Source organism: Arvicola amphibius, chromosome 8 (genome assembly GCF_903992535.2).
Source record: "Arvicola amphibius chromosome 8, mArvAmp1.2, whole genome shotgun sequence".
NCBI classification, from domain to species: Eukaryota; Metazoa; Chordata; class Mammalia; order Rodentia; family Cricetidae; genus Arvicola; species Arvicola amphibius.
Window position 1 is genome coordinate 54478603 of NC_052054.1, and position 27092 is coordinate 54505694.

General features: G+C 44.3%; 1 protein-coding gene across 1 annotated transcript in view; it reads right to left on the minus strand.

Annotated features, from left to right (window-relative positions):
• The window catches only part of LOC119822033 (sine oculis binding protein homolog), a 151249-nt gene that overhangs the window by 77692 nt on the left and 46465 nt on the right, over positions 1–27092 (minus strand). Inside the window, exon 4 of the mRNA XM_038341114.1 lies at positions 25778–25929. Coding sequence (XP_038197042.1) covers positions 25778–25929 — 152 coding nt within the window. The remainder of the gene's footprint in view (positions 1–25777; positions 25930–27092) is intronic.

The following is a 27092-nucleotide window of genomic DNA, read 5'->3' on the forward strand; positions in this document are numbered from 1 at the left end:
GGTGTGTTTACTGTTGGGGTCCAGGAAGGCCCTGGGTAGGTGTGGAGAGCCTAGAACGGCAAAGAGACCAGAGATGAGAAATCCCTTGTGGGATGGGCAGAGGTGGCAGGCACCTCTGGAGGGGAGGAGGTAACTCTCCAGGGCCCCTCTTGGGCCTTGACACTCTGACCGAGTGTTGTCCTGTAGGGAGAGTACCCAGGAAATTCTCCAGTCTTCTGGATCAGTCCCATCTGAACCTCGGGTGTCTACACAGGAGACGAGGAGATGACTGCGGGAGGCCACATGGAATGGGCATAGTTAGCTAAGGCTCCAGAAACCCCGACTTCTAAACACACCTTGGCAAGATGAACATAAAGAATAAACAATCAGACTACAGGCAAAACAAACAACAAAACCCCAAATGGTACTTAGATGGTGTGTAGCATTACTTCACTAGTTGAAAAGATGTTTTTGAACTATTTCGTACTTTTTCTGGACTACACCTGATATACACTGAGGGCATCAGACAGCCCCTCCTCTATCGCTGCTCCTCCCAAAAGGATCATAAATCAATTCTCTGCAATGCATCAAAAAACAGTCCTTTCAAAGAGAGAAAGAAGCTGACTTGTACAGCACAGTGTTGAGTGACTGTGGACAAAGATTCCTACTTCAGATTCCAAGAGTCAGGGCTCATTGGGGGTGGGAGAGTAGGAACTCCATGTGGGTGGGATTGAGAGCAAATAACCAGTTCAACGTGTCACCCAAATGTCACACAAATCCACTCACTCACACACTCTGAAACAAGAGTTTTCTTCTGAAAGTGTCACTGAATGGCTGGGACAAAGCTCATTATCCCCCGCCTTCAAGCCTGGGAGACCGATGAGTTAGTCTGTAAAGGTTTTATGTGTGCAGTGACTCCACGATGAAGTCACGAGGATGTGTGACAAACCAAGGGCCCAGAGACTACGTCTGGTGATCTCCATGGAGGGGGACACACACATTTTAGTTGTCAGTCTTCCTGGGCTATCACTTTTCTATATTTCACGCACGTTTTTATTGATTTCCTAAAGGAAATTAAATCTTTTTTTTTTTTTTTTTTTTTTTGAGCCTGGTCCATTTACGTCCTTTGTACTAAAGGGTTTGTATAAAGAGAAGAAGAAAAACGTGATGATCAGCTCGTGCAGGCTTTGCCTCTGGGGCCTGCACATCCTCTGTGTGGATCCCCAGTTTAAAACCGTTCTGGAAGGCAGTTCCTAAAGTGTTCACAGGTAGCTTCCTTTTCCTTTCTTTAAGCCTTTAACTAATCTAATTTGGTAAACAAATTAACATTCCTTTCAATGCCTCTTATTTCAAAACACCAGACCTAGTTCATTCAGCTCCCCGTTTAATTTGAACCTAGTTTAATCATTCATTCAATGAATATTTATCCTTAAATGAATTCAATTCATTCGTTCAATGAATATTTATCAAACATCTTCTACATGGTAGCTGCAGCTTTCAACACTGGGGATAAAGCAGCGAGCCAAACAGACAAAAACGGCTGCGTTCGTGGGGTTTTTATGATAATAGGCAACACAGACAATGGAAAATAAATACACATAAAAATACATGATAGCCAGTAAAATCATGTGCTATGGAAACAAAAGCAGTTGTGTGTCCGGGGCAATGGAGGCTGCTAATCTAAGAGCTATTTATTGAATACAATCAGATGTTGCTCAGTTTTCCTTTCTTTTTTCCCCCTTCGCCCCAGTTGCTCATTTTTACTATCACTAGGGGGACTTTTGAATTTTTTTTTCTTATCTCCCTAGAGTGCTGTGAATTAGCATGCTAAGACTAACACACTGGCCATGGCCTTCCGCAGCATGCTAAGACTAACACACTGGCCATGGCCTTCCGCAGCATGCTAAGACTAACACACTGGCCATGGCCTTCCGCAGCATGCTAAGACTAACACACTGGCCATGGCCTTCCGCAGCATGCTAAGACTAACACACTGGCCATGGCCTTCCGCAGCATGCTAAGACTAACACACTGGCCATGGCCTTCCGCAGCATGCTAAGACTAACACACTGGCCATGGCCTTCCGCAGCATGCTAAGACTAACACACTGGCCATGGCCTTCCGCAGCATGCTAAGACTAACACACTGGCCATGGCCTTCCGCAGCATGCTAAGACTAACACACTGGCCATGGCCTTCCGCAGCATGCTAAGACTAACACACTGGCCATGGCCTTCCGCAGCATGCTAAGACTAACACACTGGCCATGGCCTTCCGCAGCATGCTAAGACTAACACACTGGCCATGGCCTTCCGCAGCATGCTAAGACTAACACACTGGCCATGGCCTTCCGCAGCATGCTAAGACTAACACACTGGCCATGGCCTTCCGCAGCATGCTAACTTATTAATTCCATTTCATTTATTAATTTATTGTGCCGGCCTCACTCTCAGAAGGATTTATGGGAAGGCTATGAGGCAGCAGCGGAGGCCGCCCGCCCCTTGGCTACTAAAGAACTCCATCTTTATGAAAATACAGGCACAAACTCATTACTAAAGTAATGCATGTCCACTCATCTCTAGTTGATTTCTTTGACAATCCGAGTGTGTCAGTAAGTGGCCAGCACCAAGATTTGCCAGGAAGATCAAATGAAAGGGATGAAAAAAAAAAATCAATATTGGCAGCGGCTGTTTCCTACAACCACAGACTTCGCACGAGTCAACCTGGTCATTTTCTTTCCCAGCGTTCCAGCCTCGGACTTATGTCAGAACTGATCCTGTAAGTCAACGTCCTAAGTCTAAAATGCTCAAGTTTTACATTCCTGTCTCTATGCAACATGTCGATAGAAATGGGACAGGAGAGGCAGGAAGAGTGGAGACATAATTCATAAATTAGGCAGAGCCACCCTTTGCTGTCCTTCCTTGGCGAAATGGGATGAGGTAGGACAACAGAAGACGATAAAGGGTAGTTTGAAATTTACGACGGGTCACGTGACCAGGTGCTCTCATCATAGACAGCCCGCCCCTCAGAAGGTTTCTCCATTGCGAGAGTTCAGAATGCTGGCAGCAGTGGGCAATGCCTTCACTCGGTGTAAAAGTCAGTTCATGACTAAGCAGTCTCCTACACAAAATGTGACCAAATACAGTGAAATCTGTTTCAAACCCATTTCAGCATCACTGTGTGGCTCTCAGCATCCACACACTAAAATACTTTGAAACAGTTTCCCGAATGCTTGGCTTATTCGGACCAAGCCTTGTATGCAGCTAAAGGAAGTATATATTAATTTGTGCTTCATTTAGCTGGTCTCAAAAGAGTAATATTAACCATTTTCAAATGGCTGTGTTCCATAATTTTAATAGTCAGAGAAAAAGCAATACCTGTATATAACAGAAATAAAATTTTGCTTACATAAAATGTACAGTTTACAGAGTCACTAATATTTGGTGATATATATATATGTGTGTGTGTGTGTGTTATTGAAATCACTCTCCCAGAGGTGTTCATTAATTATATTTTTGCACATAAAGTTCTGAGTGTTCATTCTTCTGTTAACATCAAAAGAAAAAACTCTAAAACAGGAAACATATTTTCAATACCCTAGTTTTAGCTCTGCTTTTCATTGATATCTATTTCATTCACAAAACAGACACTGTGCTAGCCAAGTAACTGTACCACATGTACACGAAATATGTACAGAACAAAAGTGATGGCCAAGATTAGAGAGGGCAGATTAAGTTGAAGCATAGAGTTATCTAAATGTCTTATAAATGATAAAAGGTGATTCAACTGCACATTCTTATGATTAATGCTACCGATGGCAGGATATCAGTTAATTTCCCTTGAAGTTTATCATATAATATGTTGGACCACAGCTCTTCCGATGTCCACATGGCTCTCTTTCACTAGTCCCCTGATTTTCAGAATTGCCATATGGACACATCTGACCAGGTCTCACTCACCCAGGGAGAGAGAAGGTTCAGAGTAGCCCAGTGTTTACAGCTGCCGAAAGAGATGTGCAAGCTGACTGCTTACATGACAGACATTCCTTCTTCATGTGTGGTTCTCCTGTCTCATGTGCAAGTTGACTGCTTACATGCCAACCACCTCTTCTTCATGTATGGTTCTCCTGTCTCATGTGCAAGCTGACTGCTTACATGACAGCCACCTCTTCTTCCTGCATGATTCTCCTATCTCAGAGGCAAGGCTGACAGACAAGGCTGTACCACCTTTTGATAGGCACAAATTAAAACAATAGAGCTATATAATTAATTCATTCCACTTTACCAGGCCAGATCTCTATCTAGCTAGCTATTTGGAAGCCAAACCATTAACTCTTTCAATACCTTCAAATTGCATCTGGGCACTTGGCTCTTGGATGTGATTGAGGAGAGGTCTCTAGCAAGTATCTGAGTTGACAGAAGTTGTCGCTGCTGTGCATGGAGTGAGATCCCAGGTAAGCGTGGGGGAGGGGTGTACAGAAGGATGACCCTTTGATACCAGATAACCTTTGCTACATAGAGAGTTGGGGGGGGGCATGGTTAGGTCATTCAACACATCAAGGACAAAGATCTGATTTACTGGGTTCGCTTCAGGGTATGTGTTTCTGCCTTTAGCAAACAATAAGTCACTGAGTGGGATCATTACACACCGTGCTTGACTTAAGACAATCTTCTAGCAAGGCTGCTGGTACCTAATGTAAATCCCTATTAACTTTAACAAGGAGAGAAGTGGTCTGGTTTTTGCAGCTTGCCACGAATTCTCAGGTCAAGTGTGAATGTGGGTTATAGAGCACCCCCTGGCATGTACTGTGAATATCCCCATTAAGAGCCTCCTAAAGTCTTCGACTGTGCAGTTGAAAACAATAAATAAAAAATAAAACGCTTGCAAGTTCTCTTCCCCCTAGCACAACAAATCCTAGTGTTTATTAAACCTGGTGTTTTGTGAATTTGATACTGCCTGGTTTGTAGAGAAGAAATATCCTGCAAAACAACCTAGCGGAGTTCTTAAGACAAGGAAAGCAAACCAGGAGAACCCCTGTCCACTGTGAGAGGGCAGGCAATTCTAGGATTTGGCGGCACAACAGTATTGCTAACCAATTGCAGCTTGGTGTGGGTCATGCGCTATCTGTAGCAGAAAGAGGCAAGATGGCAGATGCCCTGGGTTATTTTAATTAATTTAATCATGTGACTAATTGGTCTCTGCTGGGTTTCTGTGGTAACTGCTTCCTAAGTGCTGATGGGCAATTGTGTTAAATGTAGCTTGGAATCCGCACGTAGGGCGCAGAGCCTCAGAGAGCTCCCGAGGAGAAGCTGTGCAGCTGCTCTAGGAAGGTGCCCTGCTGGGCCTCTGATTGTCTGAGCACCGAGTGCGTACAGCTGCATCGTCCTCTGCCTTTCTGGAGGAGCCCTGCTGGCCTTACCTATGGGGGCAAGAACTCACCACGACACCCGAAAATGATCTGTGGTCAAAGAATACCCAGATTCTGCAAGGATTCGGGAATCTGATACAGAAAAAAATCTATTCTAGAAGGCTACTGGCTCAGAAAGGAGAGAAGGGAAAGGCAGGGTTCTGTCCTGTGAATAGCCTGCAGCCCAGCAGCTATCTGCGTTATTCATAGCTGCCCAAGTGATACTAATAAGCCCTCCTTTGAAATGCCTTGTGGGTTTATCTTATTTTCCCCGTTCTCTTCCAATGTCATCTCCTTCTTGTCCCCGAGAAGGTGCGTGGGAGAATGGGTAGGCGGATGGCCGGTTTTAGAGCACAATCCACTTCAGACAGATGGAAGGAAAATGACTTCCAAATTCTCTCATAAAGTGGGATATGTTTGTGTTTGCGCAATGCATTCTAGCACCTGTGCAGAGAAAAAAAATGTAATCACAGATTTCCCTCAGAAGGAGATTTAAAGAGAAAAAAAAAAATCAAACCACGCCGCTAACAGTGACACAAAGATGTCGCCATACTTGAACAAGCTTTTCCATCTGCAGTTCAGTCAGGCTCGCAGACAAGAGCCTCTCCCCTGCCCACCCCAGCCCATCCTGAAGAACATTCCCCACACTCAGGAGAAACCGCTTCCTGGGATGGTTCCCATGTCTGCTGGGACAGCAGCCGGTGGTGCTCTTTCCAGAGAAAGGAAGAGGAGCAGAAGGACAGGGAGCCTTTTTCCCTGGCAGATGCCACAGAGCCCCCCACAGTAGCCATTCTGTGCCCTGTGTGTTCCAGATTCCCACAGAGGCAGCCCTGACGGGCCCCACCCCCACCTCCCTCAGCAACTCTCCCAGACGTGGGGACATGTCCTGATAAATTAAGTCAAATTGACTCCAACTACAGATTTCACTTTAGAGATGAACACTTAGCAGGCCGACAGTTTAAATTCCTTTCAGAGGTGGCAGAGTCCTGTTCAATGGTACAATACGTTGGACAGGACATGGGGCAGCAAGATTTACGCAACCCAACATTTCACTCCAGGCCTGGGAGCGTCCTGCTCCCATTAAATCTCAGTAATACAAACGGAGCAATGTCTCCATACCATCAGCAGCTCTGTCACTTTAAAACCACTCATCTCAAAAGGTGTGGGCCAGTTCTAAGTAGTGAGCAAACTCCTGGGAAAGAGTGGCACTTGATTCCAAAGGCCTTCACCAGGATGGCACATCACACTCAGCTTGGAGGCTGTTCCTCCCAATCTCGTAAGGCTTATAATTGGATGACCGCTCTAAACTCAGCCTGGTGATGCCAAGCACCACCCTCACCTGGCCACGCTGTCCCCTCACGCTGATAGATGCAGTGTGTATCTACCTGTACCTTAATGCTAGGCCTTGGGCCACACAGGTCAGAAAATCTCCCTTTATCTGTGGTTTAAACCAGGAGACTTGGCTTCTATAAAAGCAAATTGGGAACTGAGTTCTCCTACACCAGGTAACTCTAAAGATCCTAAGAACTGGATTCAGAGGTCTAAGAATGGGTGTTAGAACCTTGATTCCTGTAAATCAATCAGCTCCTCTGGGCATGCCTACCCCTCCGCGGTGGGTCCAAAGGAGAACTTTCTGCAGATTATCAAAGACCCTGATTCAAACAAAAGGGTGAGAACGTTCTCTTCAGACAGCTGCCCATTTGGGCTTTTGGGCTACTCCACTCTACCTCATCTGCAATGTGGCTTTGAAAGTCAAGTTATTTTAGTGGGGAAGCCTTTGCTACCATGAACTCTCCAAACCACTTTTGAGGGAGAGTTGAAACAAGGTCTTGCTCTATAGTCCAGGCTAGCCTCAAATTCAGAGTCTTTCCGCTTGATTTACCTGAGTGTTATGATTGTAGTACACAATACCACACCCGGCTCTTCATCTGCCTGCTTTAAAATAGAGTCTATAACTCACTCCCCCATAGCCAAGGTGTTCTCCCCCGATCACCAGTGTTGGTCAGTCCTTATGAAAAATGAGCCTCAGGCCACAGCTAACAACACTCTCAACGGCATAGACCTAGGTAACATCTTTTCTGTTCAATGAGGAAGACCAGGCCAATATGGTGATTATGTCTCTCTCAACTTAGCTCACTGATCCTCGAGTCCAAAGCTCAGAGTCACCGTGAGAAGCTGTTTAGGAGGCTGCCCCCCCTTTGCTATCTGTTCTTCCTCCAAGTGTATGGCTTTCTTACCCTTGCTGTTTCCCCACCAGACACTCCTGCCCCCTCTTACTTCTGAAAAAGAACTTGACACTACTCATTCTAAATCCGTGCCTTCCCTTTCACGAGTGGATCGATACGCCCACTACTCCCAACTCTCCAACAAGACAAATGCACACTTCCAAAAAAAAAAAAAAAGCAATCCATGGAGCAGTCATTGGCCATTTAAAGGATAAATATGATTCCATTGAGACAGCCTCCAGTTTAGACTAATTCGTAACACCTCTATCTAACCTGGAGAGGTTGCCATTGAAATTGAGTAGGATCCAAGGGTGAGAACTTGAAGATTCCTAACCTTCTGTAATTGTGATATTTCATATAAATAAGTCTCCTAGTATTTTCAATAGGTTCTCAATCCACTAGTTAGTCACAGTCAACAGTTTTTGATGGGATGGAACAAAGCAGAAAATATCACAGCATAGCACATAAAAATTAAGTACAGTCTCACTAAACATTTTTTTTAAAATTTTAATAGCTATGTCCTGGGTTTTGTGTGTATATTCTAAAACCCCAATATTTCTCATATTTTAGCACTTTTGAAACAATGATGTATCTTAGAATTCTTGTTAGCCATGACACATTTTCCAATTCTTGTTTTAGCTAGACTGCAGCTGTGACAGCATTGTAGGAAAAGCTTCTGTTGACGCGGCCTGGTGAATGAAGGACACGCCAGTATGTTGGTGGCTCAGTCCACGAAATGAGCCGTGGACGTGTCCACGCACCACAGAAGCAAGCACAAAGCAAAGTGATTTCTTACGAATGGCTCATGGTCCAAACAAGTTTGAAAATCAGCCATATTCCGACACCGTCGAAAGCTCCTGTGTCCAGCTCCTAATCCCTCAAGAAGACGTTTCTATCACCCTGCAGGCAAGAGTGACTACAGCCTGCCCATCACTGACCCTCCTGGCACCCTATCAGAGCTGATGGCGTCTCTCTGCCCCTCACTGGGTGACACCTTCAAGTCACCTACTTCCCGGGACCACAGCATTCTCACCTGCACCTACAAGAAGCTGGGCAGGATCCTACCACGACCTCCCATTTGGACAGCTCCGGAATAGTGAGGTAAGAGCTGTCAAAGAATGTGTCAGCCTCTCAGTTGTGACAGCCATGAGCCCTGTCCACTAATATCATTCTTCTTCTTTTCCTTTAGCCCCTGAAGGGACTTTCTCATGAAGCCACCAATATCATTTTAAGCCATGTTGTATTGTTTAAGTATTCCTATACAGCCTGCAATGTCTTGAGAGGTTAAAACGCATTGCAGGAATATAAGGGTTATATTTTCGCTGTACAATGTGGGACATGTGTGGACCTCACTCATGACTCAAATCTTTTTTTGGGACTTGCCATCCTTAGCTTTGTTCTTCTCACCCCATTTTCTGAATTTACATTTGGGCCTTCCCATGGGCATTGTACATCCATGCAGAGGGACTGGCTCTGAACTGGGAAAGTCCACGATGGTCCCTGGTTCCAAACCCACATCTTTTCTGGCATGTCTCACATTCTAACACTTGTTTGCTTATGGATGTCTTCTAGTTAACTGTGGGGTCCTTAGAAATGGAGATCTCTCTTATTTATCTTTGATTCCTTAGCCGCAGAACAGCACCTGGCATGCTGTGGATCATCAAGACGGCTTGCTGAATAAATGAGTCAGGAAATAAATGCGGTAGGGCATGAGATCAGCATCTACATGAGCACAGAGGCTCACACACTCAGATGTTCTTTAGACAGAAACCATCATGCAGATTTCTGGGCTTCACATTCCCAGTGATGGGATGCATCCCAGACTCTGAGGCCCTCACTAAGTGGCTGATTGGGGCATTAATAAGATGTTAATGTGTCTACAAAGATGCATCCAGACACTCTTTAGCCTTCCCTCCCCAACCATCCCAATACACCTGTCCAAGCCAAGAGAGTAGATCAAACTGCCCAACCCTGACATCAGCTTCCTCCATCCTCTCTGAGTGCACTGCCTGGGGTAAGGCCCATATCTCCATGAATCCTCTCTCTACACAGCTGGTTTCCAGCAACACAGCCATGATCATCACTCTCCAGGCCCCTCGTATCCCCAGAGAGGTCAGGTTATAGGGGCTATCTGTAATAATCACTTTGACAGAGGCTTCATTCAGTGCTTGCCTCATCTCCCTATGTACATAAGGAGAAAGAAACTGAGGTCAGGTCTGCATCACTTTTATTAGCCCCTGGTCAAACATTCAGTCACATATGTAGCCATGGGAATGTCAAACGTCTTGCCTCAAACGGAATTACATGGATATAAAGAATTAAATTTCACTGGCATTCACTGTGCGCTGGATTGCCGTGTGGAAAGTGTGAAGAAGAAAGGGAGTGAAGATGCTTGAACGGGAGGGACCTCTGCTAATGGAGGCTGGAATTAGAAACTTAGGCTCCACCCCCACTCATCCCAGTAACTTTCATTTTAGTCTCTCATCACAATTAATGTTGACACCCTAAACGAAACACTTAAGGCGGCTAAGCATTTTGTCCAACTCTTTCTAAATTCCCAATTAATTCTGGTTGTCTGAATTTAGACTTCAATAAATCCAAATGATTTCTATGAGCTCCACCTGGCATGTGCCGCCTCCTAATTATCTCGCTGGGTTTTAATTCATTCTTGTGTGTATGCACATATGCGTGGACACATGAGCACATGTGTGCCCATCCATGTGGAGGCCAGAGACTGACACCGGGAGTTCCCGTCAGTCACCGTCCCATCCTCTTTCCGGAGACAGGGTTTCTCAGTGAACCTGGAGCTCACTGAGTCCGCTAGATTGACTGGCCAGTGAACCCCAAGGAACCTCCTGCTCTGGCTTCCCAGAGCTGGGACTTTTGGATGAGTGCTTTTATGAGGGTTTTATGATCAAACTCGGGCCCCCTCGCTTGTATGGAAGTACTCCAATGACTGAATAGTCTTCCCAGCCCCTTTAATTATTTTTAAAGTATAGTTTCCACTGAAATTTGGGAGGCTAAATTTTTAAATTTAATTTTAAATTAAATTTAATTTTTTAAAATTTTTAATTTTTTTGAATTATTAAATAATCCAGGATTAAAAAAAAACCCTGAAAATTATGCCGCCAGTGCAAGGGTCATTCTGGTGCCAACAAGCCAGAAGATTAGGTGTTCTTTTTAACTGTACTCACTTGAAGTAAGGTTTGGCGTTGTGTCGGGTTTACGTAAGTGGCGTCTACTGCCATCACGGTTGATTCATAGTCCTCACTCTCAACGCTCTCTTTCAAAGACACCGAGTAAGCCATAGGCAAATGCTGTCAAAATAAACCATGGACATGGGATGCGTGCCGCTTTCTCTCTATTCTGCTCTCCCGGAAGTGATACTGCCTCTTCCTGAGGCACGCATGGCCCTTCGCCGTACAGAACGACATTGCTGTGGTTTAGACCACCGTGTTCCCAAAGACCCATGTGCTAAAGGCTTAAACCCAGAGTGGAACTACTGGGAAGTGGTATATACTATAAGACGTGAGAAGTGTTTGGGTCACTGGTGGCCATGCCCCTGCAGGGTGCTGCGGGACCCTTGTCCTTTCCTTTCTCTTTTGCTGCCCAGCCAGGAGACCAGCAGTTTTGCTCCACCGTGCCCTCCCTCTAAGTTGTTCTTTGTCACCAGAAGAAATAAACAAGGCCACCCAAACCAAGCCAAACTAAGCCTCATTGTAAAACTGGTTGTCTCTGATATTTGTGGTCGTGATAGAAAGCTAGCTAACACAAAGAGGGGAATGTCCCAACCCAGCTCACCAGCTTGAACCCCGAAGCATGACACCAAAACACCCCAGTGCAAGAACAGAAGCAGGTCGCCAGTGCTATCCACGGTCATTAGCAACCTGCTTGCGTTGCCAGGGCTGCCTCCGTGGATTAATATATGCACCGCGCACGGAACCATCTGCCTCAGAATTTGACCCAGACTTCCGCAGAGGTGCCAACGGCAAAGGTTACCCCTGAGTGTCACGAGACAGGGTACATTAGAGTAGAGTAGCCTTTTCATCAGTGCCTTTGTCCTCATCCCTGCAAGTGTGCAGTCTTTTGTCTCCTGTGTGTGTATAACCTGGAATTTAATGAAGATGTATTTATTCCTCTCTGTCAACTCTTTCAAAGTTCAGCATTAGCCCCTCACAAAATCAGGTTAGGAAGAATACATATCCTGGAAAAGTGGGTCATAGCTCAGTTATTGCCATGCACTTTGGCATACTTTTATCCATTTTCGAGAACTGAGCCTTAATAGAGTCGAGCATATAAAAGACTCCTTTCTTTCTAAGAAGATACCACAATGAGCCCCTAGTGTCCCGGACCAAGTGTCCCCCTCAGGACACTGAGCAAATGCAACAGCAAAAACTTTTATTGGCTTTGAGGGGTGGCCAAGGGAGGCATGCATAACCTGCAGTTTTCAAATAAGAGCAACATCCAGGAAGTTAGCAAAGTCCTCTCCTTGATTCCTAATTCCAAATAAGCAGTCCTCTTATTAAGAAGCACAGCTCCTAATGCACACCCTTGGGATCGAAGCTGCTAATCCACCTGTACCCCCAAGGAATATCACCCAGGTTCTTAATCAGAGACAAGCCTCTCTTCCTCATCTCCTGTTCTTTATTTCTCTCAAGGGGCCCTGTCAAGGGAGTCAGCAAACTCCATGTGATAAAGGTGAATCACTGAAAGGCCAGACAACCTTGCTTTTGGTCAGGTTATATTTTGCCAGATTTATGTTGAAGAGTAATTCAAGACATAAGTGCTGTCCATTTGTCTGTTTACGTATTTCCTCCAGAAGACCCCTTGAAAGGTGACCCCGAAGCCCCCGTACTGTTCCGCTGAGTCCCACCATTTAACTTTTCTCAAAATGCGTAGGAGTCCCAGTCCTGACTCTCCAAATTCGTCACACACTGTTTCTCTGTGTGTGGTAAGCAGGCTCATACATACGTGAGGAACAGCACCAAGAACCGTGTCCCTCAGCACAATCATGGGTGCTCGCTGGGTCCTGCCAACAACTCTTCTGTCCATCAGAGGTTTGGGTCCCTCTGCCTTCTGGCACCTCAGTCAGTTTCTTGAATTCACTGATGACATCAGGAGATTTAAATCACCATGTAGGTTGTACCCAACCTTTATGAAATCTGCTCTACATCAAAAACTGATGCAGGACGGGAGCCACACCCGGCTTTGTACCATATCCCTTCCGCTGCTCATTACCATAGAGCCCAGCTCCTGATAGCCAGTGCCCACGATGGCGCTGAGAGTCCCAGTATCCGCTTGCTTTTTGAAATGTCATCCATTTGCCCTCTCCATTTCCCATTGGTCTTTAACACGTCTTCCGAGTTCCTGAGACAGATTTTTCCCTCTTCTGAAGGCTGCCTTTTTAGCACTAATAAAACTTTCATACTTGTCTGCTTAATCGCGCCAGCTTTACTGTCCCCTTTTTACTTTTTTGTTTTTGGCTCAGAGGTATATGAACCATCTGTGCCTCTAAAACAGTTTGCTTAAATAGCCTCCAGGCAGATTTTATGGTTTTTAAGTTTTTTCCTTTAACCTTCAGCCTGCTGTTAGCCATTTTCATCACAGTTTTAAAAGCAGCCTCTTTTGGAAATGACTGTCACTCTGCGGGACTTGCAGGCGCTCCTGGAACTGGAGACAGGGCTGCCATCTCCAGCTGAACTGCAGGCCCCCTCGCAGCTCCCAGCCACCTGAGGCAGCTGCAGGTGTGGGCAGCTTCGGTGAGGGCCAGCTCCTCCATCTGGCGTCCCGAACAGCAAAGCAGACATCTCTCATTAGGAATATTCATGTGCACATCACCCAGTGAGGAACCGGGAAGGCAACATCTGAACGGCTTACCTGCCCGTTTGTCACTACATTTCTACAGAATTACCATCATGATCCCAGGTACTAAAATTAGATGGCAGGCGCGAACAAAGAACACAAAGAGAGGAGGGAGAATCCGTGTCTTCCCGCCAGACTACCGTGCCACAAAAATCACCCTCCGTCACTGTGGCAGGAGACACGCTGTGCTTTTGATCACTGTTGTCCAGTCTGGGGGAGCTGAGTGTCAATCAGCATTGCTCTGTCTTAGGACTCATTACCAAACTTCCTGTCAGCCCTTGCCTTAATGGTCACATAGCTCTGGAGTCCTCTCTATGGATACACCATAAACATCTCTTCTCCCAGCCCAGTCTGCTGGCAGGGAATGACTGAACATGTGCCCTCTTTGTGGTTCTTTCCATCAAAACCCACACACGTCCAGCAGCAAACATCATGCTCCAAACGCTCCCGGCCCTGACTCGTACCAGTGCGTTTTGCACCGATCCTTGGTTTTCATTGTTGCTTTTCTGACACAGTCGGTCATTTAAACCGTTTCTCTTACAGTTATCATTGCACTTCCTACCTCTTCACAAAGCGCCCCTGCCTTTGGGCATTATGAGCTGTCTATATCCTCTATGAAATGAATTAGCTTATTGACATTTGGATAATACTACAAAACATGAAGCTAAATGAAAGGTCAGGGGAGGCAAGGTCAGCAGGTGAGCAGTGACCCCCCAAGAGTTGACAGAATGAATAAAATCACCAACAGATGGATGCAGGAGTTAAAGTTTGAGGAACACTTTATTTGCTCGATTATTTTTCTGTGAGTCGGTATGCATATAGGTATATGCAATGTGCACATGTGTGCATGTTCATATGTGCATGGATGCGCATATGTGGGTATACACATTTGCACACGGAAGTCAGAGGAGAATAGTATATGTCCTTCTTCAGGTGCTGCCCTCATTTTTGTTGTTAAGACAGCGTCTCTTGCTGGCCTAGGCGAGGCTGGCTGAAGGAATCCATGCAGAGGTGGAAATCGTTTGCTCAGCATGGTAGCTTCTTCCTTCCACTCTCTCTTCCCTATTCAGATTCCACATCCAGCACCGCTTCCGCACAGAACTTCCAGACTTCCTGACTGGCCACATCCCCACTAGCAACTCTCATGGCACGGTGCGCACACTATCCGAGACCTTGTCACATGTGTGTTATCATTTAACCAAACGCCTACAATCCTCGGGAGGGCAGGAACCAAGTTTTCGTTGGCCACGGGAAGCACAACAACCATCACAGTGGCTAACTCACGGTGGCGGCTTGGCAAATGTTTGTTGGAAGATTTGGAGATTGATGTTGTAAAGGTTGCAGCTTTCAAAGCCTTTCCTTTCGGGCCACCTGAACATGGTGCCTCCAGGGTCGAGAGCATCACTTTTTGGGAACACTTCCCTTCCCTTCTGTTTAGCAGATAAGACTGAGAGCTACAGAGAAAGTAACTTCAGTGTGTGAGGTGTTGAGCTACTGAAAACACAGCTCACCCCATCCATGTCTAGGCCAGAGCATGTGCATTTGCAGATAGCACTGGGCCAGACTAACCAAGTCATTCACAATAATGAAAATACACATGTACAGGTTCTCTGTTTGAACTGTATCTTCATTACTCTCCATGAATAGAGATAGGGAACAACTAAGCACAGAACATTTGGATCTGTATAATCCCATGTTCTAACATCTAAAAAGAGCAAAGAGAGTTAACTCTTTAACCCTGGTACTACAGCATTCTAAAAACCAGATTACACAAACAGCTAGTCTGTGGTAGAAGAGGCTGTTGATCTAAGCCACCTGAGTGCTAACCACAGTTTAAGCTTGTAATCCACAAAGACTCCAGATTACATCAAGCAGACAATACTAGACAGACAGCGCATTATATGTATCCAAGAAATCAACCTCATGAAATAACTTGAGATCACATCTTTCTCTCTCCAGATATGTGCGGCCCCTACCATGAGCTATCATCCGGGTCCTCTCTCTCTCTCTTCCCAGACTGTCATTATCATAGTTACCCCTCCCTATAAGCCTTTGGAGCTAAGGGTGAGACAAACACAAAATCAACATAAGAGGAAAGCTCAAATTTTCTCCATCTAACTAGAGAATTCTATGGCCCTCACCATAGTCCCTCATTCAAGGATAAGCCAATGATGTAGGTGTGGACAGAGAAGGTGGAAAGTCGCGGCAGAGCCACTCATTCAGCTGGATAGGAGAACAAGGAAATGTGCCACCCTCCTGCTGCTAGTAGCCGCTCCATGATGTCTGAGTACCTCCCTTGGGATACGACCAACACTGCAAGACTACAAAGATGGCAAAGCTAAAACAAGGGGGCCGTGGAAGACCGCTAGACTTCTGGGTGACGCTACCCCAGAGTAGGAACCAATTCAAGAGCACCCATGCCTTGTATTACCTTATATTATTTAAACCAGTCCTAGCTAGGCCTGACATGCTCTAGAAGTAGTTACCCAAGCACATCTATTTTTTGCATAACATAAACTTCAAGTAATCCTTGTACCCAAAGATGATCCTGCGAAGTCACTGCTTCCTTTCGTTGCTTTGTTTCCAGAGGCAGCGTCTGAGAAGCTTGAGGGTGCCGTTCTGTGGGCACTTGCCCTGGCATCCTCCGAGGCTGGGGTGGGCCCCGTCTACCCTCTAGCCAGCAGTGCCCCTCCTTGTTCCTTTCTCTGCATCAGCTCCTCCTCCAAAGGAGAAACACCACTGAATGGGTTTGACTTTAGCTACTGGGAAATGTTTCATAATTACTAATGAATAATTCAGCAAATAAGGTTATTTTTAGTTTTCTATTACCAGGCACACCCAACTTTGATGGGAATTCTGTTGCCTTTCTCACTTTCCAAATCCCGTTTGTATGCAGGATCTTTAAATGAATCATTGCCCCTTAATGGAAGTTCAATCAGCAACGACCATCGGATCGTTTCTCTACCCTGCATAACAGCTTCTGGGGGCTGCACTGAACTGAGAATGAGACTCAAATGAGCTCCTCTGTAGCTCCATGCTCTGGCCCTTAGCCATCCACATCGTTCATCCCCAGACACCCCACCCTTCCTGGGCTGTTCAAAACCGCCAAGCCTGTTTCTGCCTTACAACCTCTGTTTTCCTCCTCCTGTTTCCTTCTGGCACCTTCTGCTTGGAGCCCATCATACAACCAGCTTTGTCGCTGCCTTCTGTTCCACACACTACCTCCTCCAAGATGACGTCAGTCATCACAAGATGCAAAGCACCTATCGCTGTTCATCTCCTCTCTCCACCCTTTCATAACATTTATCACTACTGGAAATTACATTCACACATCTCTCCACCCCACTGGAATATACCTTCCTCTGAGCGTCCCTTCAAGGCACAAGGCTTTTCCTTGATTCTGACATATAATTTTATTTCTTCATTTTTTTTGAATCAGGATCTCATGTAGCCGAGGCTGTTCTGGAACTCATTGTGTTGTCAAGGTTGACTTTCAACACTCTTCCTCCTGTCTCTACCTTCCAAATGCTGAGATTACAGGCATGAGCCATCACATCTGGATTTTAACCTTGTGGGGTTTTTTTTGTTGTTGTTTTTGTTCTGTTTTGTTTTGGGGGGGTTTTTGGTGTTTGTTTGTTTGTTTTTAAACAAGTCTGCTTTCCTGGAACTCACTCTGCAGACCAGATTGGCCCCAAACTCACAGAAATCTGTACACCACCATTGCCCTGTTTAATTTTTTGTAAACAATGATTAGATGAATAAGTAACAAATCTTAAGATTTTTTTTTTCTAGACTAAAACCAAATGAGAACAAGAAGGAGGTATTCACCTTCCACCAGCAAACCCCCCTTGTGCCTCACAACACGATACACATCGCAACTGCAACAATTTCAGCAGCACACACTCCTACAGACGCAGTGCCGGGCCGGCAGAGATTCTCCCCACAAAGCCACGTGTACAATCACAACTTTTCACCTCCTACAACTACAAATCGCCTTATCAAGACACATTACAAGGTAACACATCTTCTACTACATCTATACAGAAATCACCGCTTTATCATGAATGTTGGTCAGATTTTAGAGGTCATACATATCTCAAAATTCCTATTACACATTGAACCTCCAAAACACACTCAGTGGGGAGGGCGTGGCTTTTAACGCTAGAAAGCTAGTCAAGAAATTTAGAAGTTAAAAGAGACAATGTAAAAATACATTTAAAAGAAAATTCAAATTTATATGATTAAATCTACATGTAAAATATTTCATTTATATCATAAATTCTTTTGCTGTTGAAAAATAATCATTTCAAAGTAAAGGCAGGTTTTTTTCTCCACAATCAAAAGTGGTTAAAGACATTTCAACATATTTATGAATGATTTCTCCTACATGCCTCTACGGCCTTCTCATAAATCACTATAATGTTTCCAAAGTACATTTAGAAGTAAAAAATTTACATCTACTAAGTATATTTCCTCTATCTGGAGATGAATTAAGCAGAAAATACATTAATATCTGAATTTATATGAGAGTAGTTAACCCTTAACCATAGAAAACTAACGAGGAATATTTTACCACGAAAGGATTAATCAGGGCTCTCTAACCCTATGCAATTTGACATTTTAGGGACTTAATCATGAGTGAATTTCATTCCCCTATTTACATTTCATTTGCAGGATAACTTACAAAGACACTGCACGCTCAAATAAACGCAATTCTTGAGCTTAATTGTATCACTTTAAAAAAGGTTATTTTAAATAATATTACGCACCTTCAAACCAGTCCTCACTACCAGGATCGTCTCATCTCTGGGTTAAATTCAGCAATCAAACATTGAACAAGTCAGGCACAGTGGCATACCCTTGTAACAGCAGTTACAAAGGTGACCAAAGAAATAGGGCCACAAGTCCAAGGCCTACCTGGTCTACGCAGTGAGTTCAAGACCAGCTTGGGCAACTTTATGAGCTCCTTTCTCAAAGTAAAAATTGTAAAAACTGGTGATATATATCTCAGTGGTATATGCTTACCTAACATATGCAACTCCTAGTAGCAGGGACAAAACAGGAAGACAAAAAAACAGAACAAACACCCACGTGAGCAAGTATCAGCACTGACTTGGTAAATCTCAGCCTGAATCGGAGCAATGAGACAAATACTGGACTCTGCCTTCCATCCCCAGCCACGGATCGTGGTGTTTCACTTACCCAGGATGCTCACTACACTACAGCCGAATCCAGGCAGTTTCTATGGCTTCATTAAACCATCGGTCAGCCTTCTCAGATAGGTAGCAGTGTACAGCCCTGCCTACAATAAATGTCTGTAAACTCCCAAAGTAGTCCATTACCACACATTAGATTCCACTGTGTACACAGTCACGCTAAGCGTGGACTGTAACATGGGGAATTTCTACTCAATCTGATATGCAGGGGCAGAAATTAATGGTTCTCGGAAGCAAGATTTTTCTTCGTTCCATCCCAATGATAATATGAGCAGAAAGCCAGGAACCCATGGACCAAAGACTGATGCATAATCTGCCTAGTTCCTACTTTTACTCAGGTACTCAAAGCTACCCAGAGGTATTGAAATGAAGAGAAACTAAAAATAACCACATGCACACCCAAAGCTTGGGATCTGGTGTACATGACCTTGAATATACTAGGCTTTAGAACCAGACACTGCAAATATCTAGGGAAAACAAACAAACAAACAAACAAAACCTCTGGACTTATTCTACTACCTTAAAATATCTCCATACAAGCCCCGGGCCTCTTTAGCATTTATTTAGATATTCAACCTTTTTAGCCAAGCATGAATTAACAGAGTGTGACATCAATCCCAGGAAGATGCTGGCTAATTCACACAGGATGCTTAAACTTTCCCCTTCCTCTCTTCACCCCTAGGTCTCATGGTGCCTTCCTTTGGCAGTCAGGCAGAGAGGGGAACCCCGATCCTGAATGCAGGTTAGGAGGAGGGAGGCCATCAAAATGACCCCTCAGATAATGTGTGCTATGCTCATTCTTCAAACAAACCCCATTAGTAACAAGACAAGGAGCGTGGCCATGCAAGTGACTGGATCAATAAGGAGAATGGATGTCCCAGATAAACAGACCCTTCCCTGGCTGCTTATTTACTGAACTGCCCACTGCCCAAACAGACAGACTCGGAGCTCCAGATATGTACATTCATCACCACGCAGGAGCAGTCCCTGGGACACAATGTGGCTGATGCAACCCGACACCGTGGTTAATGTTAAAGCGGAGTGTGCGCTTAGATGGATTGGATAATTACCAGCAGCTCAGATGAGAAAAACTTGATTTAAGTGACTAGCATTAGCCATCACCAGAAGGGTTAGCCAGAGATTTACCGTGTCTGGAGCTTAACATCCCAGCGTACGTGACAACAGCCCTACGTGCTTACTGATCAACAGGAAACTAGAGTCAGACTTATGGAAAATCCCCACTCCTTACTTTAATTTAAAATACTTGATATTACTCAAAAAAGTCAGTGTTCATTCTGGATAACAGGCTAGAATTATTTGTTTCCCCTCTCAATCTCCAAAACTGTAGTCCATTAAAAACAGAAGTGTTTGCTAAGTCCTTCTTTTTAGTACAAACTCACTTGCCCAAACTCATTTTGAAAAAGAAAAGGGGGGAGGGATTCAAGGGTTCTGGTAAATCAGAAGATTCGTGCCTATCCCCTAGATTTCAAGTGGCATTCCTAGGGCACTTTGTCCCACCTGCCTGCAGAATGTCAGTCCTGGAAAACCTTCTGGTTTTCCACGGAAGCCTGCGTTCTAAGCTTTAAACCCACCTACACCTCATGGCACCTGCCAGAGCTTCCCTGAGCTTCCATGCTCTTCCCACTCACGATATGCTCCCAGGGACCAGCATGGTCCCCTCCTCTGCTGTTGCTCCCAGAAGCTCCCATTTACAGCAGCTCACTAATATTCCACTCCATCTTTCAAAATAGGAGAGGACAGGAAAGCAGTTGGGGTTGTTGCTCTTTTCTCAGACTTTTCAGAGGACACCCCTGTTTGCTATGTCTAAACAGAGCCCTCAGCCCAGTCTACTAAGGAAAGGCCTGCGGAGAGGACCGCCCTACGTGTTAAGCAGTAGGCAGGTTTACAGCCTTTGACTCAAGAGACTGAAGAACCAAGGTCATCCTCCTGCAGGCCAAGTGCAGACAATTTGATCTTGCAAGCTTCCCTAGGCCAGATAAAAGCCAGGGAATCTGCAGAACAACCCTAGGCTCCTGGCCTCATTTACTTTCAAGCCAATGTACAGGCACCAAGAAAAATCAAGTGGTTGACCTGAGCTTCAGGCATTCAGAGGACATTAATTGCGAGTAATTTCTTAATGTCCTTCTCAAAGCTTTCTGAATGATAGCCATTTTACAAATTAAATTTTGCAGGTGTTTAAAGGGAAAAACATTGGACAGGTTAATCGGTAGATTAGCAGAGCAATTGTTACACATTTCGTCTACACTACTGGGTTCAATAATTAAGTCTGAAACCAAGAACTCTTTTGTGTATGTTCAGGTTTAATTTTAAACAATCAAAAAATAAAAACAAACCCAAACACCATGTGTATAAATAAAATCTAACTACAAGTAACACAATGATGATGCTATTTATTGATGGGTCCCTCCAAAAGAGATCTCTAATAAAAGACTGGGATGCAAAAAGGGGGTATAGTATGAAAATAAAATAAAAGCTTATTGCACAATATCCCCATAGAGTGTTTGTTTTCATGGCAGTTGTCAGGGACTGCAACGACATCATTTGCAAACATGTCCATCTCTAGCGTCTATGATCTCGGCTATATGTCACTATGGCCCACTGGGAGCAGCAGCATATCCGGAAAAAGAATCTGTCTATTCCTGTCTCGATTCATGGAAAGTAAGATGAGGAAGTAAAACTTCGATGCTCTTAGGAGTTTGTGTTTATTAAATTTCCATTGCCATTCAGAGCACTACAAACTTGAGGTTTGAACAAGGAAAGAAAACAGTCATCCATGGCTTACACTGGCCGCTTTTCTTCAGTTTTGATTTCCTGATTTATTTCTAGATACTAGCTTAGACAACAGGATATTTATTTCCCATGAAAAAGAAAAGAATATTAAATAAATTCTAAATGGAAAAGACTACTATTTGCAGTCTTGTTACTATTCTCTTTTTAGAAGGATAATAAAAGGAATATTTTAAGCACTCTGCTATTTTACAAAGCAAAATTGATATTAAAAGGTTGAACTCAGGCTGCAGAGATGGCTCAGTGTAAGAGCACTGGCTGTTCTTCCAGAGAACAGGTTCAATTCCCAGCACGCACATGGCAGCTCACAACTGTCTGTAACTCCAGATCTGATACAGATACATGCAAGCAAAACACCCATACACATACAACAAACATAAAACAAACTCAAAGTAAAATCAAAAAAGGTCAAACTCCGTGTTTCTGCATCTCTTGCAAAAACAGTACGGATGCTTTGCAACCTCCCAGCTTCTTACGAATCTTCAGGATAAAAATGTTCTCATGTCCTGTTCCACTGTGGCCTCAGAAAGGGGACTGGAAAAGAGTGAGTTAGCAGTCCTCTAAAAAGTTGTCCCTGTGTTGAACCTCGTGGAAGAGGAGGTGGAAAAGCTGTAAGAGCCTGAGGGAATAGAGGGCACCGGGAGAACGAGACTCCCAAATCCACAGAGCAAAGCTCATATGAACCCCCAGAGACGGCAGCAGACATACAGGCCTACAGGGCTCTGTACTAGGTCCTCTGCATACGTATTACAGCTTTGAGGTTAGTATTTCCCCGGGATTCCTGAGTGTATGAACGAATGGGTCTCTGATTCTTGCGCCTTTAGGGGGAGGCTCTTTTCCTTCTGTTGGGCTGCCTTGTCCAACTTCAGTGTGATGGATTTTGTTTTATCTTATTATATTTTATTTTGTTATGTTTAGTTGTTGTCTCTCAGAAGCCTGTCTTTTCTAATGAGAGACCAAAAGGCAGTGGACCTGGATGGGAGGGGAAGGGGGAAGGAACTGGAAGGAGCAGAGGGAGAGGAAACAGTAATCAGGATATACTGTATAAAAAAATCTATTTTTAATAAAGGGGGGGGGGAAGAAAAGTTGTCCCTGTCTCAAATAATGGGATCGATGTGCCCTCATTCACCCAAAGCCCGTAGTCTACATAACCCTCCCACACTGGTTTAAATGTCTTTGCGTCAGCAGTGGAACCTTGTAGAAATTGGGATTGTATAAGATACCTTATGAATTAACACCACACACACCTCAGAGCCAACATCTTGCAATGTGTAAACTTGTAGCTGCTTGCACTCCAAAGACTGTTAGTAGAAGCAGCTTGCAAAATGCACGCTTGCAGCAACCCAAATAACTTCTACATAAAATTTAAGTTTAATTTAAAATACATCATAACAGGTTAACTCGGCTTCCCCCTAGCTCACCTGACTTTAAAGGACCAAGCTTTATAAGAGGTGAATGTGACGTGGTTTTTCCCCTGCAACTGACTGAGTCCCAAAGAAAATGAAAGACTGGAGAAGCAAACGAAATTTAAAGAGCTCATTTTCATGGGCCTTCATTTTGAGTGAGTGTTGGGCTATTTTTATCCTTTTTTTTCTTTTTTTTTAAACAGCAACAACGCCATGCTGCCTGTATATGCAAGCATTTGTGACGAGCGCGCACAGGGACCCACGGCACAGCTGTCCAATTTACATTCACAAATGCAGGTGTTGCTCAGACACAAAGCAGGGGTCGGCTGAATACCGGTCCTAATTACCTACCTTGTCTATGAGAGTTTTCCTTTGTAAAGTTATGCATGCAATTTGGGTTCAACTTGGAAGCCATTTTTAGATCCCAGCATGCTAGCCAGCAAAGAAATGGGCTGTCATTATAAAGCATAATTTACAGCATAGTTAATTTTACATTTTTTAAATTTTACATTAATTTTACATTTAAATGTCTACTCTACACCTGAGACAAAACTCTAATCTGTATATTCACTATTTACTATTTTCCATCTCCTCGGTATTTAGAAACACTGTTGTTATGTAGACATGGGAAGGATTTCTTCCTTTTTCTAAGATGATGTCACAATTCTGACGATGAAGACTAAGGACTTTATTAGATGATACAAGAAGAGATATAGCTATCTATCTGCCGCCGTGTGCAGTGGGGAACACACGGAGGCTTATAACAGCAGTTCTTAGAGATGGCCGGATGCAGGGCTGGGATCTAATATGAGCCATTAGGAAACCTAATCCCTAAATGAAATGACCACAAAATCCTACCAGCTAACAGCAATGCAGCAGCTGTGCATGTTTATACTAATACAATGGGATACTGTTTCAGAGGGATAAAAGAACCCAGCAGGTAAGGGAGCACGCTTATTTCTCTATTTGGAAAAGCTGAACAGGCAGAGGTTTGGGATACATAAACAGAAAAGAAGACAGGTAGTGTGTGCACTAAGGGGCCAGAGAGACCAGCAGGCAAAAGCACCGACCAAGTCAAACCACAGCAAGATGCTGGGCACCCATCCCAGTAGCTCCTCATGGAAAGCTCCTTATAGCAGGCTTCCCTTCAGCACTGATTTTGCCTTCTATAAATCCCAAATACTAAATCTTACCCTGGTTCCCATTATTCATCTTTCAAATATGTATGCTATGGAAGCTTACATTCAGTTTGATCTTAAACTTTATCATGATATTTTAAAAGCATATATGTATGTATACACCTATATGAATATGTATGTATATATATACACACATGTGTATGCATATTTGTATATATACACACACATATACTGTATAACATAGGACTCTAGACTGCTTTTCCAATGGCTCCAGATGCCTTTCTTCAAAGGCTTACTACAAAGTAGTGTAGCTTACTTTACAAAGTATAACCATGTAACAAGGTTGTGACAAATGCATATTGCTTGGCCTTATTCTCTAGAAGCAGTCCATCAAGATTCAGATCCTTAGTCCCTCTAAATTCTAGAATGACAGAAAGCCCTGTTCTATAGCCATATTCTGTGGAGGAATGTGAAGTATTTTGTTGTGGTGAGTAGGGCTTTAAAGACGAAATCACTGGGCACACTCCCAGGGTCATTCTAGTGCTCAGCATTCAGAAAGGAAGCGCGGGCTCCTGGAGCTCACTCCAATTCCCACCCCAAGGAAAGTGAACCCCACTCCTGACCATCCCCAAAGACATCTGACAATTTCCTTACTTGCCTCCTAGTTCCAATAATGTTCATGAGCCTTATTCTTACAGACTGCTATGAAAATTCCAACTGGCTGAATTCTGCAGCCTAATTCTTCGGGCATTATGTTTTTGGGCAGAATGACCGTGACTCAAATTTGCAGGCGATTACATGATGCAATGGTGCTTGCAGTGCAGTGAGCCATGATTAGCATTCAAGAGTGCAAATGTTAGACTTTGAAAAGACAAGCTCTTGCTGCAGGAATGGACAGGTTTTTATCTTGTATCACAGAAAGGGAAATGCAAATGCTTAGCAAAATGTGTGCGGGTTTGTGGATTACAGAAGTTTTACAGATCAATGAGAAATAATCAAGGCCTAGAAACTGACTCCGGTACTCGGTGGCCAAAGGCTTTTCCAGTTCTTTAGGGTTGGGATGTTAGTGTAGATGTGTACATGTGCTTGTTAAGACTTCATACAGTCTGTTTCCCATCAAGACTGGCTGATACTATTATAAAAGGCCATTTTCGGACCTAAGCTGTCTTTTTAAACAAAGCCAAGTGGGAACTGTAACTACGGCTCTTCCTGTGTTTATACACCACACTCTCAGACATGAGCTGTTCATCTCTGCCCCTCTCGTCAAGCTCAATCAACTTTAACACAGTGTGTCAAGGGAGGTTTGACAGTTTTTGTCTTGACTAGACTCTGTGAACCAGGTTTTGCAAAAGCAGCAGCTATATTCCCACTGTATGGGTATACTAAAGCCCCTACAGCTAGTGTCTCGCCCTCCTGAGAAACCTCTGTTGTTTTTTTCTCTGGTGGGCTCTGGACTGTGCCCTCTTACTAAGCCACCTCTGGTTAGGACAGTGGCCGGGACTTCAGTGTCTTCCTCGGATTCCACTCACCCTCTCAGAACTCAAACACCAAGCCACGAGAAACTGATGGACAAGTTACGTTAGGTTGGGGTTTCTTATTACAAAAAGTTAAGCATGACAGGAAGAAACGGACAAAACAAAATCAAAACACGCAAAGGGGAGGGCCACAGCGTGTCCAGCTAGGGCTAGGAGGCGCATGCGCATGAGGTGGCCAGCGGCCTCACTAAGGTGGCTTACCTTGTTTCTTTTGAAGTAGGCTCTCCGGCAGGCGGCAAAGCACTTCTCGCTGCAGAAGCTTTTCACCTCACTTCCCATACTCAGGGAATAGCGCTTGATCCCCACTTTCTGGCACCAGGCACACATTATTTGTACATTTGACACATCATCTTCTATAATAAAAGTATAAGAAAAACGTTCATATCAGAAGCAAACATCCGTTCGTATTTAGACACACCCTGACCCTGACAGAGCTCCCGGGGTCGACTTGCAATTTCTGAACCTCACCATTTTCTGATAGAACAAGATGGCCAGTCTTATAGGGGTGGAGCGGTAGGGTGCATTTGTTTGTTTTTTCTCCTCGGGGGTATGTGGATGCTGGTGTTTCCACAAGGCATTTTACTTAGAAACCAGAGCACGACTAAAAAGAGTTCCAGGGCTTCTTAGCCTCCTCTCAAAGTGCCTAGTCAATCTAGCCACAGTGACAAACGAAAGAAGTGTGTAATATAAACAGCCCGTTTATTCAAAGGTCCTGCGGAAAGTCTTCAACATGGGCACTGGGTGGGGCGCTCTGTGCCATGCGAACCTGTGTGTTCCATGCAATGCCCTCGTGTGAATTTTGACAGTCGGGAACCAGCAGCCCTAGGCATGCTCCCATCACAGGTAAGTGAACTGTGCTGTTGTTTCCTATTGCAGTATGATCCCTAAGTCAGCTGTCTCATCAAAAAAGGAAAAGTTGTGAATGGCCAGATCCTGGCAATGGGCAGCGGAAGACCTGACTTCCTGGGCATTCTCCTACAGTGAGCCTTCAGGCATTGGGGACCTCAGGGAAACACAGGACTGATTTAGCATTTGATGTGGTTTCTGGGCCTTCGAAGAAGGGATGGTAATGAGAATATAAGAGCATTCTCAGCCAGACTGGAGTGGGGTGGTCCTCTCAGCTCCTGGAAGACCCCTCAACCATGTCAACAGGTGCTCAGATGGGTTCTAGATGGTATGCCAATATTTTTAATATTTAAAACACTATATTGCATTTCCTTTATGTGAGAAGGAAAACTTAACCAGCATAAGCTACCATGACTGTCACATCCATTATTGCTTAAGACAGATGGGCTGTTAAAGAGAGCAAAGAGAATGAATTAAATTAAATATACTGGGTAAAGCACAATGCAGATAGGGAGAAACTACAGTAGGTAGAGTTGGTGACACTCAAATGCCTGAAACTTGGGAATATTGGTCTCTTTTAGGGAAATAAGAGATGATATTAGAAATATTTTAAAATATTTTCTGGCTGCTTCTTAGAAGCTTTCACTATATTTGGAATAAAACACTTCAT